We start from the raw sequence: 14770 nt of genomic DNA on the forward strand, positions 1-14770 counted from the left end.
AGATGAAAAATATAAGTCCTTTTTTCTTTTCTTTTTTTTTTTTTTAATCTTTTTTTCCTCTAGCATTTTACGATGGGATAATGAGACAGATGTCTCTCAACTGGAAGGACATTTTGACATTGTTATGTGTGCTGACTGGTAAGTACATAAAAATCATAAAACTCATGTTAGAAAAATAGCTTTGCTGGAGTAATTGTACTGTGCTGCTTGCTGATGGCTAAGCAAAGTCAACAAATGAAGCACAAAGCCACCTTAACCTCAACAAATTAATATTCATCTCCATGTGACAGTTATAAGGTAGTCTTCTATCACACAGTAACTTCTACCACATTATTTCCCAAAGATTGATTTTGAGAAGCATTTCCATTTTCTGGAATTGCCTCTGTTTCATGCTTGACGTATCAGTAAATGGACGACTTAGGCAAATTGCAAATAATTATGGCTCAGTGAGGAACAGTCTGGAGAAAAGGGAGTTTATCAACACAAACAGCTCAATTAGCTTACTTCTTAGGAAAGATCTGACTATTGATATAAGCGGATATATTTTTTGCTCCCCAGAAAATCTTTCCAAGGAAAAAAAGATTTTCAAGACCTTTTTTTCCCCCATCACATTCTGTTTCTTAAATCAATTTGACAGAAAAATTTGTAGACGCATATTATTTACACAGGCACAAGTTAATTATAAGAGAATTCTTAGTAAAAAAAGAGTACAGCACTTAATTTATGAAAAGGTAGCTACATGTTACAATATGGTATATTGTTTAATAATTTATGCAAATAGATTTGGTTATTGACACAACCCTTTTCTGATACTGGATTTGCAGAATTGTGCTGTGCTATATTTACTGCATGCTAACTTTAAAAATGGTACATTATTATTAATTGTGTTATATAAATGGAGACAGTGTAAAAAGAGATGTGCAAATTTCATTTAGGAGAGTAGATGTTTGTAAATGAATCTGTCTTTCCTTCATAGATATTTACTCTTGACTCTTTAAATGTCCAAAACAGAAAAGGCTGTTTATGTTTTTGTTGCACATAACTGTTGTGAGAGACAAATTCTGAAAACAGGGACTTCCTAGGACAGCTCAGTTCAGCGGATTTCTGTACCTTACTAAGAAATAGTTAAAGGAAAAAGGCAAAGGGAAGAATGAAGCTGTCTATTGTCTTTTTAAACAATGTTCTTTTTAAGTGGCTTCTGATAAAATATTCCTCTAAAGCTTTTTTTTCTTTGATATTTTGCTGTTTAAGCAAACCCTTCTTATTTCAGAGAAGCTACTGGGTTTGTATAGCAGTGGAGAAAGTGTGTTTAGTTGTCTTTTTTCTTTTTTCTAATACCTGTTTGTTGACAGAATGCAACAGTGCTTCATCTCTCTTAGCATTTAATTTCAGAAAAGTTCTTTGTTCCCAAAAAGGACAGAGAAGGGTTTCTAACTAATCGCTGATAATGTGCCTCAGAGATGCATCATCTGATTAAAATAAGGAGCTAAACAACACCATATGATTTCAGCAAGTAATTTAGTAAATGCCTTCCTCACCAAATATTAGAATGGATACTCCAGGTTTCATTGCACAGATGAAGTTAATGCTGGACAGGATTAGATCAGATTAAGTATGAAAGTCAGATCAGAGTGCTGGCGGACATGAGCAGGAGGGCAGCAGTCTTCTCGGAGGCTTAGACAGGGCTCACATATGGATGTTCTCCAGATTATGTGGGTGAAGCAAGGTCTTGCCAAGAGATTTAGAGTTAAATTTGTTCTTCACACAAATATCAAAACAACCTGGCTGTGCCATCTCTTGTATTCTTGATACTCACACCATGTCATCCTATTTGTGCTGGGAGTACAGCAGAGTGGAGCAAGACTTAAGCTGGTTTTTTTCAGTAATATTCTTGCCTAATACTCCTCCCAGTCTGTTTGGAAATAGTGTAGTTTCTTTAGGAAACAAAGAATCAAACATGACAGGTAAAATACATAATGCATTTGCAATCCCTGCATTTTGTACATTTATTTTGAAGCACTTAAGATGCAGGTAAGTGTATAAATATTTATAGATTTCTCAAAAATAAATAGAAGTGTGCAGGTTAGTTTAAAGTACGTGGTTTTATTCACAAATTCTCTCTATTTTCTTATTGCAAGTGCCCATGTATGTAGTTTAATAAGCATGAAAATCCCTTTATTGTTTGTTTCTTTTAGAAATCATTCTTTTAGTTATGGACACCAGGTTTTCTGGTACGTGAAAAGGCTGGGGAAAAAAATGTTCCATGCTTTATCAAACTCAAATCTTCTTTTCATTTTCATGTATTTCTCTTCTGAGATACAGAATCAGCTTGAGAACTGTGGGCAGGATTTTTGCTCTCTGAATTTTTTGGGCTGCCATTGAAGAGGAAGAAAAAATATCTCTTTTCTTATAGCTCCTCGGCTGAAACTTGAAGTATGCAGCGATAAAAACAGATAGAATAGATTGCATTTAGTTTAACACCATCATATAGCTCATTGTCAGTCAATAAAATCTGAGATTAGAACAGAGAACTAGAAAGCAAAAAATCTGAGTTCAAATATTAGGTACCTGGATAAATTTTTATTGAAGTATTTCCAGCAAGGGTGATATTGTCTGATTCTCTGAATAGCTAACCAGTGGTACTGCTTGATCCCATTTACATGAAAACAAGCTCTATTCATAAACATATTCCAAACCCACATGGAGGTTCAAGTAAAAATGCACATGACTACAACAAGCAGCGATATGTTTATATTCATATATTTACAGTCAGACTTTCATAAACCTTGTGTGCAGGAGTGGAAAATAAGTTATTTCCCAGAACAGACAGTCTATTAGTTAACAGCTAAATTTAGTAGCTCAACTAGATTATAAAATAAATAAGAAGCAAACTGCGAAAGCTAGTCATTATTTAACCATTCAGGATTTTGACAATAAAAATAGTTTCATGGTTCAGCAGTTCCGAAATAACTTGTAAAATGTCAACTCTGAGATAAAATAAGGAAAAAAATAATCTTAGTGAGGCCACACCTGGAAGAAGGATACACTGGAAAAAAATACTGAAATAATGGAAACTTTAAAGCATATCCACTCACCTCATGTTTTTGAGGGGGAATTTTAAGGCAAGGTGGGGGTTGCCAGAATTTTAGTCTTTCATTTGACCTATGCTTGTAGATATAAAGTCATGCAGGTGCTGGAATTGTAAGAGTACGTATGAATAGAGGAGGAGAAATTACAGGTGCCTGTATGGACAGGCCAAAACCAGAACTCTTCCAAAGCTCTTGAGAGCCTCAGTTTTCTGATTATTTAAAAGGAAGCATATATCCTTTTCTTTATTAAGAAAAAAGTTGCTGAGATTTTTAATCCAAGGAGAGAGTCAAGGCCAGTAGGACTGAGCCAGTAGAAAAATCTTTGTTTTTCACGTTCTTGTGAAACAAGTTTTCATAAATAATTTTAATCTAGAGACAGTATAAGGTCTAGATCCCGATATCATTTTGGAAATGCATAATATCCCACTTTACTTAGTTAGACTGATTATACACTTAAAGTCTGGCACATGCATAAGTATTTGCACAACAGAGGCCAGGGGAGCTATCCCACATTACTTTCACTGCTGAGATTTTTGCTGAAGTCATGGGGAGTTGGGGATTCACCAGGAATGTAGAACTAAACTGAAAGTATTCTTTAAATATCTTAAAATATGTCAATTTTGTCTCCATTAGGATATTTAATTTAATATAAAGAATCTTTTTGCAGGAATGCAGTAAGATCTCTGTCCTTCAGTTTAAATTTATTATTTGCTTTAAGCCTGATTTCTTGCAGACACTTTCAAGTGCATTGGAATCTGACGACATGGACGTAAGGGGTTTTTTCAGTTTATGTCAGCCGTGCAGTTGAAGGTGAACAAAAAGATAAACGGCTTTATATGTTAGGCACTATACATGAATGTAGTCATGTCTGAAGTACACCTGTAAACTAAGCTGTCTTACCCGTTGCAAAGTATGCAAAAAGAAAAATAAGTTCACATCATAGCCTATAATATATAAGTATATGCCCCTTGTTGCAAGGCACAAGATAAAAGGATATCAGCATGAAGCAAACTGAGAATCTACTTGTTTTTTTAAATTTGTTTCCTTGTGGCTTACTGTTACTTCTGTACATTTGTGGTATAAACTTTCATTTTGGTTTTAATGATAATGTAAAATTGAAAAAAAACAAGAGGAGGGAGATGACAAGATTGCCTGCCTGTTCATCCAGATTTCACAGGTTAAGAGCACTGCCTAAGCAAAAGCCAAATCATCAACTGTGTTCTTGCCTCTCTACTGCTGTGATCCAAAACTTCCTTGCTGGCCCAAGGAAACCTTGCTATTCCTGTCCTGAGCTACTGCTTTCAGAGCATCTTTACTACATAAACATGAGACATTACCACTAAAGTAATGGTGAGCTAAGCCAAATTTGAATTGAGGTGTGAGAACTGAGTGTGAATGGTTTAGAACAATACATTATTTAATTTCACTGAGCTGTTGTGAGCTTTAAAGGATTGTCTCAGGTACATTTTCAGTATGCTGTGGTAATATTTAGTCATACAAATTCTACTGGTAAGAGAAATTGCTTGACTAAATCTCCTTGCGTGGGCCAAATCCTGTGCTGGCCCTGTCTGCAGCACAGATTATCTAGTGATTTCTTCAGGATTTTCCTCATTCAAGGCGTCCTCCAACTCAGAGGGAGAATAGACATGTTCCCTGGAGTCACTGCATTGCATTAACATTGCTTCCAGCCTTCCCTGCTCCCTCTGATCAGAGTACATGGCTCACAGAGCAACAGACTGGAAATCGCAGTATTGGAGACTACTTTCAACTGAAGTAGGTCCTGTTCCCAGGGTCAGGCCTTTTGGAGGGCAGGGACAACTTAGGAGCAGAGCCAGGGCAATTGTCCCAGGTTATCTGCTTTCCTAAGTTAAGATGGCTAAGAATCTATCTCCCATATCACCAAAATATCAGCTAGGGTTGGACAGAAAAGGTATTATTGAAGTTGTCTAATCTAGCAGGTCATGTAACCATTTTAAGTTCTCAGACACTCAGTTTGTGGTGAACAAAGGCCTGTAGTCCTCTCATTGTAAAGGAACAAGATCGGTAGCAGCAGCTGTGCCCCTATCTCATTGTAAAAGGAGAGAATGGTATTCAGGTCCATGAAAAAGGAATTTTAGCACTTGGCAAGCTGCCCCAAAATTGTGTTTCCACTACACTACTTTCAAAAATAAAAATAAGTGCATTTTTCATTTGGAATGTACTTCTGGCTATGCAGGATCTCAGCAAGTCTTCAATGTGTGCATGCTTGCAATGTTTCATGTTGAAGAAAATTAATTATTTTTAGCAATTCTTTTGGGAGAGAACTCATGCACTATATTCCACCTCTTCTGCAGGTGGCTAAGCTCCTGGTGAAGTAGTGTCTTATGAAATCTATAGGGATCTACCTGAGGTGAATGTGATTAAAATTCCCGGGCAATATCAGAGATATCAGCTGCTGTTTCAATGAATTAAATTTAAACAAGAATTTTTTCAGTAAGATTCTTCCAGTAAGGTTAATCAGGGCTGAGGGGCAGCCATGATGCCAATTGCTAAAGTTTAAATTTTCTTGTGGGCAGTCTATCAGAGAAATTGTTAGCTAGTACTTCAATATCTTGAGAAGAAATTCAAAAGGTCATACTACTATATGAAATGTTCTTCAAGAAATGTATGGATACCCAGTCTACCATATTTTCTCAACAACATGAGGTTCTGCCAGTTTTTACTGATGAAATGTGGTCACTGACAAGTTTTCTGATTGGCTTTTTTTTTTTTTTTCTGAGTAACAAAAATTCACAGCTGTTACACAGCCACTTGACCCTATGATATGTAATATTGTATGCTCCTTGGTAGTTGTGGATTGTCCTTACCTAAATAGCCACACATATTCTGTTCTTGATGACTGGCGTGTGGTTGCAGACCACTTTTTTCTCTCCAGTGTTTTCATATAGTCTTTGTATTCTTTTAGAAATTTCAAACCTGGAAAAAAAAACTTGCCCACATCTCTTCAGAAAGAGATGTTTGAGAATAAAGGAAAGGGGAGTATAGAAAAAAAATCATAAATAATGGACAAAATGCTGTGTAGTGTGGAACTTGAGCTTAACACAGGCTGAGAAGCAGTTTTATTACAGAGAAAGCATGAAAAATAATGATGAAAGAATCACATTATTTGTGGCCTGCTTGATAGAGTTTCTTATCTGAATCACCAATATAAATGCAGGCCATGGTAGTAAGGACTGAAAGGCATCAGTTGCTATCTGATGGTTGTTCACTAACCAATGTAAATGCACTCTCATCCACAGTAACTAGATGTCCACAAATATCTAGTCAAGAGTGATTGGCACCCTGGTTGCCACTATTAGTATATACATTAAGGTACTGAGGGGCATGAAGAATGAATTATCCCCTCAAATCATGAGGTAATCACACCAAAATAGGACTGAGCATGTTGGCAACATTGCATGGGAAAATTGACTCTGCTGCTGTCCTTGCGGGACCCATGCTGGAGATGAAGGATTTCGCTCTTGAGAGAGGACAACTTTGTACGATCTGGGTCATTGTATTAACGGTGTCTGAGGGAGAGAGGAGGTAGGGGCTTGTAAATCTTTATAGGGATAGATACATAAATAGAACAAATATGCATAATCGATAATAATGAATTAATGCCACAACTGTGAAGGTAAAAGAAAAAAAAATACCCTTAATATTAACACCTGAAATACAATAGAAAACACTTTAAAAAACTCCACCCCAGCCTTGTATAAAAAAAACATGTAAAATGTTAACTTTGTATATTGATCCTGATTTCTGATATGGTAGTATTGTAATAGCTAGCATATGTGATTTGTGAATTTCAGCTATATAAAGATCTGTTTCATGCTGCTATTTTAGCTTTGGTTTAGATTATATTTGGTTTTATGTATTTTTTAATATTTAAAAGTACCTGGACTGGACAGAACTGTAGACCACAGTTTCTCTTTTACAGCATTGTGTAAACATATGTAATTAGCCTTGTACTTATCTGCATTAGTATCATTAGAATTGAAAACCCATTTTAATCTGGATTCTGTTCTCTTCTCAATGTCAGCCTGTTTCTGGACCGGTACAGAGCTAGCCTTGTTGATGCAATAAAGAGATTACTCCAACCCAGTGTAAGTATGTTTCTATTTTCTCCTGAACACTGGCTTCAGAATAATTAGTCTGTGCACAATGATTGAGAGAGTAATGGAATGGCAGGATTAATGTCATGTAATACTTTAATACTTATTATGTCCAACTTCAATTGAGTCTTCTAATCTATCAGATTCTTTCCTAATCATAAACTAGGAAACTTCTTATACTTGGCCTTCTGATAAGGAACACAGTGGGTAGTAAAATAAATGAAACCGCTTCAAAGATAGCATGAGATTATTTTTATCAAAGCGTTTCTCAAGTATTTTCCTTTGATAATAATGTCTTCATATTAAAGTAAAAGTATGATATTGAAAGTTTTTATGTTGGCTTCTGTCATTTGTAATCCCTTCAATTGTAACCTTTGTCATTGTGTATTTATTTATTATGAAAGAATATTTTTTTCTTTTCATTTCTGTTCATATAAAATGAACAAAACCCTTATGCATATATTGTAGCCTAAAACTTTTTTTCCATTAAGTAAGCCCTGTGTTTACATGTTTTATGCTTTAGAACATAACAAAATTAAGCTCTTCATAAAATGCTTACATGTTCTACATGATTGTCACTGAGGAAATATTTTACCAATCTCAATCTATTAGACTGTTAAATGAGAGAGACCTACAGGCAAAAACCCCAAAGCTGTTATATGCATATACTTATACCAACCAAATAAACTTGAATCTCAAAAAAAAAATTTTTTACAAGAAGATACCAAAATAAGAATATGAGAAAACATGTAAAGTAATTGCTATAAGTAGGAATTTGAAACAGGAGTTTCACCTTTCATGCTTAACATACTAATCTTCCAGTAAGGTGAATTTTCCATTTCAAAACAAAAGTATTTCATGTTAGCAGTGCATTCTCCAAACTTCATTTAAAAAATTGTATTGTACTTTTTGTACAAAAGATTTTCTCTGTAAAAGGAATAGAAGACCCAAATGTGCAAAGGCTTAAGAAACCAAGTCATTTTAGTCATGTAAGTAATCCCATTCTTTGCTAAGAGTCATCAGGTTTCTATTCTTGATTCTAGCATAGACTTTCCTGAGTAACCTAAGGCAAGTTACTTAAGACTGAATTATTTTAATGAGCTGTGGGGCAAGGCTGCCAGGAAGACAGGAGAAATGTAGCACCCTGAGGAAAAGGTCACCCAGATACTTCAGTCAGTGGCAGCAAGGGGAGGTTAAGCAGCTCCTGCCCAGGGTGATGCATTCTGACTTTCATGATGTATCATCAGTTGTCAGGGTGCAATAATTTTGGGGACCAGAGATTTGTGTTCCAGATCTGGAACACAAAGCTGATCCCAGTTTAAAAAAAAATGCAAAAAGTTTTTTTTTTTTCAGCATGTCCGCAACTGGTTCTTCAGGTAGCCCTATAGGCCACTGTCTTGGCTCAATGAAAGGACACTGGGGGAGAAGAGTATGGGTGGCAGGAAGAGAAGTGTATAAAGAGGTGCCCTGGTAACTGTGACCTGGCTAGAGCCTCTAGCTGGAATAGCTGTTAGTTGCTTTGTCTCCTGCTCATAGCTAGTCATGGTCTCGTGGTCTATATTGCCAAAAACATGAGTACACACATACATTTGTATATGCACACACACACACACATTCTTTACCTGGGCTGATTAGCTCAACCAGAGAATTTGATTTAAAAAACAATGACAATAATGCAGCCTGAATTTTAAGTAGTGTTCATAGCTCAAGTTCCCATCTGTAGACAATTTAGGATTTGTTAACCTGACTTTAAGCCAAAACTGGCCGGACTTTATAGCTTTTTAACACCAGTCAGCTAATTCAAATTCAGAACATGCCTTTGTTTTTCAGAGCAGATAAACTACAGTCTTTTGTGAATGTAGATGGAGTAAAGGGAGATGGCTTTTTGTTGCCTGTCTTTGTAGTCTGGCTTGCTTCTGCATATTGTGATTAATAGCATAGCCTGTACTTATTTGCTATGCATTTTAGGCCATGGTTCCTATTTGTTATCAGGAAAGCTAGCTTAAGAAATTCTTGCTCCTTGCAGGTATTTCTGTTGCAGTTTTGGACCACTGTCCGAGCTGTATTTTCTAACTAAACTCATTTACCTAATCCACTTTATGGGTGGTTATATGGATGGATATCCAGTTATAGCATAGCCTTGCAAATTATTGTAATTCATAACTAAGAGGACAGCAAACTATTGTGTGGGGTGGAAGCTAGGAGTACAGACACCTAAAATGAGCTCTTTTGTCCAAAAAGGACATGTTGAACACAGATGCCTTCAAGCATATGCTTTCATTGGTTAAAAGACCCAAATAAAAGCATATACTCATTTGAGATCCCGAGAGAAGATGCAGTCACAAGTACAAAATAGTTATTATTTTTACTGTTCTTGTTAACCTCTATAAATCTAAGGATAACATCAGAGAAACTTTACTAAATTGCACTATACTTTGGCCTTTAAAAGAAATATAAATTAATAGTGAACTCATTTGCCAGTTGCAATAATTAAGAATAGTTTATAGGCATTAGTTTGTGCCCAAGTTTGTGCCCATAAACTACTTTGATTAAGTTCACCCTTCTACATGAATTATGTTGTCTCAGATTTAGATATTACATTTCCTTATTGGTAATACTTTGCCAAATTGATAGAGGAATGATCTCAAATTGAAGACATATCTAGATGTAAGACATCTTTCAATTGTAACTAGGATACAGCTAGGATAGAAGAGTTCAGGGAAAGTATTAGCCAGTAAAACCAGAAGGAAAAGTGGAGTAAACAGAAAATAATGGGTATCCTTACAAAGCTGTCTTGAAGGAGAAATTCAGAACAGGTAATCTATTCTTACTGTTAGTTTAAAAAGAGATAAATGTATCTGCAGTATTTCCTTTTTCTTTAAGGATGTTATTTGTGGCTATTAGAATCCTTATGGCATAGAATGATGTGTTTTGGGTAACTTTTTGTTTTCCTGGAAACAGGACTCTGGTCATTTCAGTGATCTGATCCGTAGTATGGCCTCATGGACAGTTGTATTGGCACAGGAAGAGAGGACCAGAAATGAGCAGCTCACATTGTACTGGGGGCTAAGATTTCTGTCTGAATTTGTTACAAAGGCAAATGTCATCTGTAAACTGATTCCAAGAATTAGGCACTGAAATGTTACATCAAACAAATTTATCTTGAATGGCTATATTTTATTCCTCTTATAAACAAGCTACTTGATTTGCCAACCTTTCATTTTATTTTTTCCTATCATTAAAATATACTTTTAATTTCAATCTCAGAATAAGCAGTTGCTTGTTTGTGTATTTCCCTAATTAAGAACATTTTTTATGAAGGCTTTGATTCTTCTGTGGCCTATCCACTCAAAACCCCAATGATGTCAATGGGATGCTGTTGAGCTGTGATTAGTACCAGCAAATAAGACTGCATTTAATAATGATTGTTGAGTAAACTTAGTCATAGTCATGTCCAAAATGTGAATGTCTGTCCCATTATCTTACTGCAGCATTTTAGTGACACTTCGAACTATTGTAACTGACATTTTCCTTTGTGTTTTGTTCACGAGTTTACTGGAAGTATTTTCCCAGCTGGGGAAAGGCCATTTTGGACTTTAAACATCATCCTAAACTGGGAGGCACTTCTGAATTAGAATTAAACAGCCTTATAGAGATAGTCCATCAAGTGTAGATCCAGGCCACTGGTCTAATTTTTTTACTGTACAGCAACTAAGAAATGAAAAACTTTTTAAAATTAGAAACACAAATGCAGCCCCACAACAGGTAGCGGAATCACAGAGATCAGGCAGTTGACAAGAAAGTGCTTTAAACCCAGATTATGATAGACCAGAATTGACCACAGTACCTCCACAATACCTGCCAGTTTTGCGGAGATTATTGTAGTATTAAACTTAATCATGATTTCTTGATTTTTATCAGCAAGGGCAAGATCCTCAGGTGTTTTAGACGCACACTAAATTCAATAGATGATTGGGTTTTCACACGAGCTAAAGAGCTGGCCAAAAGTAACTGTGTAGTGATTTCCATAAAAGGCCATTCCCCTTTTTCGAAGTTATTTCAAGATTATCAGTCTAGTTTTAAGAGATATTTCATACCATGTTACATTCTATTTTACTGTATTTCTCTTTCAAATTAAATTTGAAGTAGTCTACAGAGAGTATGAGAAGGAATGACCACAGGAACTGCTGACTCCAGATGGAATTCTGTAAGGGGGTACTGTTGTATGAGCATTGCTTCCTCATCGAAGCTGCTGGATCAGTGGCCAATGTAGGGCGTGCGGCCTCCAGCAGTCTCACATTCATGAGGTTTAGCCATTCCTGAAGTCCCTGTGTGAATCGTGTGGTCAGTAAGCCCTGCGTGGGTGTTGTGGTTTAACCCGAGCCAACAAATAAGCACCGCGCAGCCACTTGCTCACTCCCCTCTCAGTGGAAGGGGGGAGAGAATTGGGAAAAAAAAGTAAAACTCATCTGTTGAGGTAAAGACAATTTAATAGGACAAAAAAGGAAGGAGATAATAATAATACTACTAATAATGATGATAATAGAATATACAAAACAAGTGATGCACAATACAATTGCTCACCACCTGCTGACCAATGCCCAGCCAATCTCTGAGCCCTGGTGTCCCCCAGCCAGCGCCCCCCAGTTTATATGCTGGGCATGACATCATATGGTATAGAATACCCCTTTGGCTCGTTTGAGTCAGCTGTCCTGGCTGTGTCACCTCCCAATTTCTTGCACACTCCCAGCCTCCACTGATGGGGCAGCATGAGAAGCTGAAAAGTCCTTGATTTAGCATAAGCACTGCTCAGCAACAACTAAAACATCAGTGTGTTATCAACATTATTCTCATCCTAAATCCAAACCACAGCTCTACACCAGCTACTAAGAAGAAAACCAACTTTATTCCAGCTGAAACCAGGACAGTGGGGGACATGTTTCCCATTACAGTGACCTCTCTGTGAAGCTGCCCGTGATGATGAGGGACTCCAGAGGAGTCTCATCCTTCTTATGCCAGGAAGGGTCTCTGCAGAACAACATTCTGGGGAGCGTGAGATGGCAGCAGGAGGAAGATCCTCAGCTGAACACTCCCTTTGCTACCCACTTCTGTCTGATGACATTAAAGCATGCCAAGGATGTGAGGAAACTGATTGTGAATTTCCTGTGTTTAATGTTTTTCATCCCTAGCTGAGCCTATATTCAGATCTAACATTTACATAATGAATTCCAGTGCCTTCGGTGGGAGTTACACCCCTTTGTACCTCATAGTTAGCCACAGTATTAAAGTTACAGCTACAGAAATGAACAGAAGTGAGTTGCTTTGGATATTGCCCTAGGTCTCCTTTGTGCTTAAATTTCCCATGAGAAAGATAACAGTATTTCCCTATCTCACAGAGGTATTGTGAGAATAAATACAGTGCTGTGGTATTAATGACTGAAGTCTTTTAAGTAGACATTAGTACCATAGATACTGATGTAGAGTTTTTATTGCTGCCTCACTGCATGTTGTCTCAGCATGCGTGTGCGTGAGCTGTAACACACAGATTTGTTCCCTATCCTCCGCACTGTCTGTGTCAGCATTGTAACTTTCCAGAGTTCCCATTGAAATTCTCTCTTCTGATCACTTTTTTCCTGTGGTATACAAGATTGCATTTTCTCAAGCCAAATGTTCTTCTACAATGTCTTATCATTTTACAACTTCTTCAAATCCCTAAAAATATTTTTTGTCTCTTTGGTTGATTACAGCACCTCACAAATTAGTCTTAGCTCTCATTAATATAGAAGTTAAATACAAGAACTCACAGAAAACTTCGTGGCTGCCCTTGGTGTGATATGCTGTTGGCTGATATTAACCTTTGTTTACAGCTCTTCAACCAGCTTTCATTCCATGTGACAGAACACAGTACTCAGCCAATTAGAATTAATTTTGTAAATAAGATTTCAAGAGATGCTATATCAAGTAGGTTAGGCTTGGGGCTTGTACTTTGCACAGAGTCTAAAATCTATCAGTTTAAGGTACAGTCATTTTTGTTTACTTCAATACAGAAGGATGAACAAAAAATTAGCTAATGGACCATAATGTATTGCCTGGGCATCATAACTGGCCTGATCGTCTTGAAAGATCCAGAATTACTACGCAAGAACATTAAGTCCTGCTTTAAATGCAATTTACCAATTTAAGGTCAAATTTGGTTGCACTGCTCAGGTAGTTTAAAATATCTTTAAAAAATTAATAATCAGGTCTGATTTGCCTCCCATTTTGCCTTGTTTTACACTGTTGTAATTTCACTGACAGCAAATGGGAGGTACTCTTCTATGTGTGAGAGTGAAAAAAGAAAATCATTGTTTACAGTCTTTGCATGGTCATGAGCTAACAAATAGATTTTGCATTGAGTGTATGTTTTGTATGCTTTTTCTGTGTTTTATTTTGGTAATTCATAGCCACCATTATTACATGAAAAGGAGCAGATGTATGGCAGCTGGCAGTTTTCTAAAGAAAATATTATTTATTACTTTCTATTTTGCATTTGTTTAATCACAGAAATCTTGCATATTTTGAACAATTATTTGTATTACTCTATTTTAGTATTTTACAAAGAGAACAATTGACTTTTCCAGCTTGAGTATATTAAAAGCTTGTTCAGGTGTATGTTATAGCTGGTTCTCTTCCAGTTTTAAAAATGTATAAATTCTCTTTTTAATGTTCCAGGGAAAAGCAATGGTATTTGCTCCACTCCGAGGGAATACTTTAAACCAGTTTTGCAATCTAGCTGAAAAAGCTGGTTTCTCTATCCAAAGACATGAAAATTATGATGAACACATTTCGAACTTCCACTCCAAGGTTAGTTTTCTGCTTGTGTTAGATAACACTTTAATCCGCATTGCATTTTGAAGAGATCATGGTCCTTTTGGCAGGTAACCTAAATGTTTGATTAAAGTACTCCTTAAGTGTGCTGTTTCTGAACAGCTATTTTTGTATCTGATTATCTTGTGTGGTAGAACCGTCCTTTATCTCTGCACGTCTAGAAGAGTTTTGCAGAAGCATCTCCTGTTTACCCTTTTCATTCATAGAAATCTAATTTATGAGAGTCTTTTCTTGTTGTTGTTAGCTGCCTATAAATATACGGCACACCGGCATTTACATTTTAATAAAAAGCTTGCAACTTTTAAGTGGTTTAAATACTGAAATGGACTTAAATACATAGAAGGTGAATGTCTAATTGTATCATATCGTACCTTAAATCCTTATCTCTGGCTGCTTTATGGCTGGGTCAGTTGGCAGCTTCAAACTGCTAAATCTCATACAGAATTTCACAGTTGTGGGGTTATATGTCAGATCGAGGCGCTACAAGATTTAGGTCAAAAGCACTTATCTGAGTGTGATTTCTAAGCTTGCTTACATAAAGCTACTGTTATCAGTCTCCTTTTTTATTATTTATAAGTATAGAGTAATACAGGACATGAAGAGGAAGGTGCTTCACAGAAAACTTTTTAGGAATTTCTTATTTTCCTGTGTAGAAGTGCTTATCAAAATCATATTTAT

General features: G+C 36.4%; 1 protein-coding gene across 3 annotated transcripts in view; it reads left to right on the forward strand.

Moving 5' to 3' along the window:
• Positions 1 to 14770, forward strand: part of CAMKMT (calmodulin-lysine N-methyltransferase) — a 227313-nt gene that overhangs the window by 205036 nt on the left and 7507 nt on the right. For all 3 annotated transcript variants that reach the window (XM_030034668.2, XM_030034669.2, XM_030034667.2), the window contains exons 8-10: positions 64 to 138; positions 7153 to 7216; positions 13937 to 14068. In XM_030034668.2, coding sequence (XP_029890528.1) covers positions 64 to 138; positions 7153 to 7216; positions 13937 to 14068 — 271 coding nt within the window. The remainder of the gene's footprint in view (positions 1 to 63; positions 139 to 7152; positions 7217 to 13936; positions 14069 to 14770) is intronic.

The sequence above is a fragment of the Aquila chrysaetos genome, chromosome 13 (genome assembly GCF_900496995.4).
Source record: "Aquila chrysaetos chrysaetos chromosome 13, bAquChr1.4, whole genome shotgun sequence".
NCBI lineage: Eukaryota > Metazoa > Chordata > Aves > Accipitriformes > Accipitridae > Aquila > Aquila chrysaetos.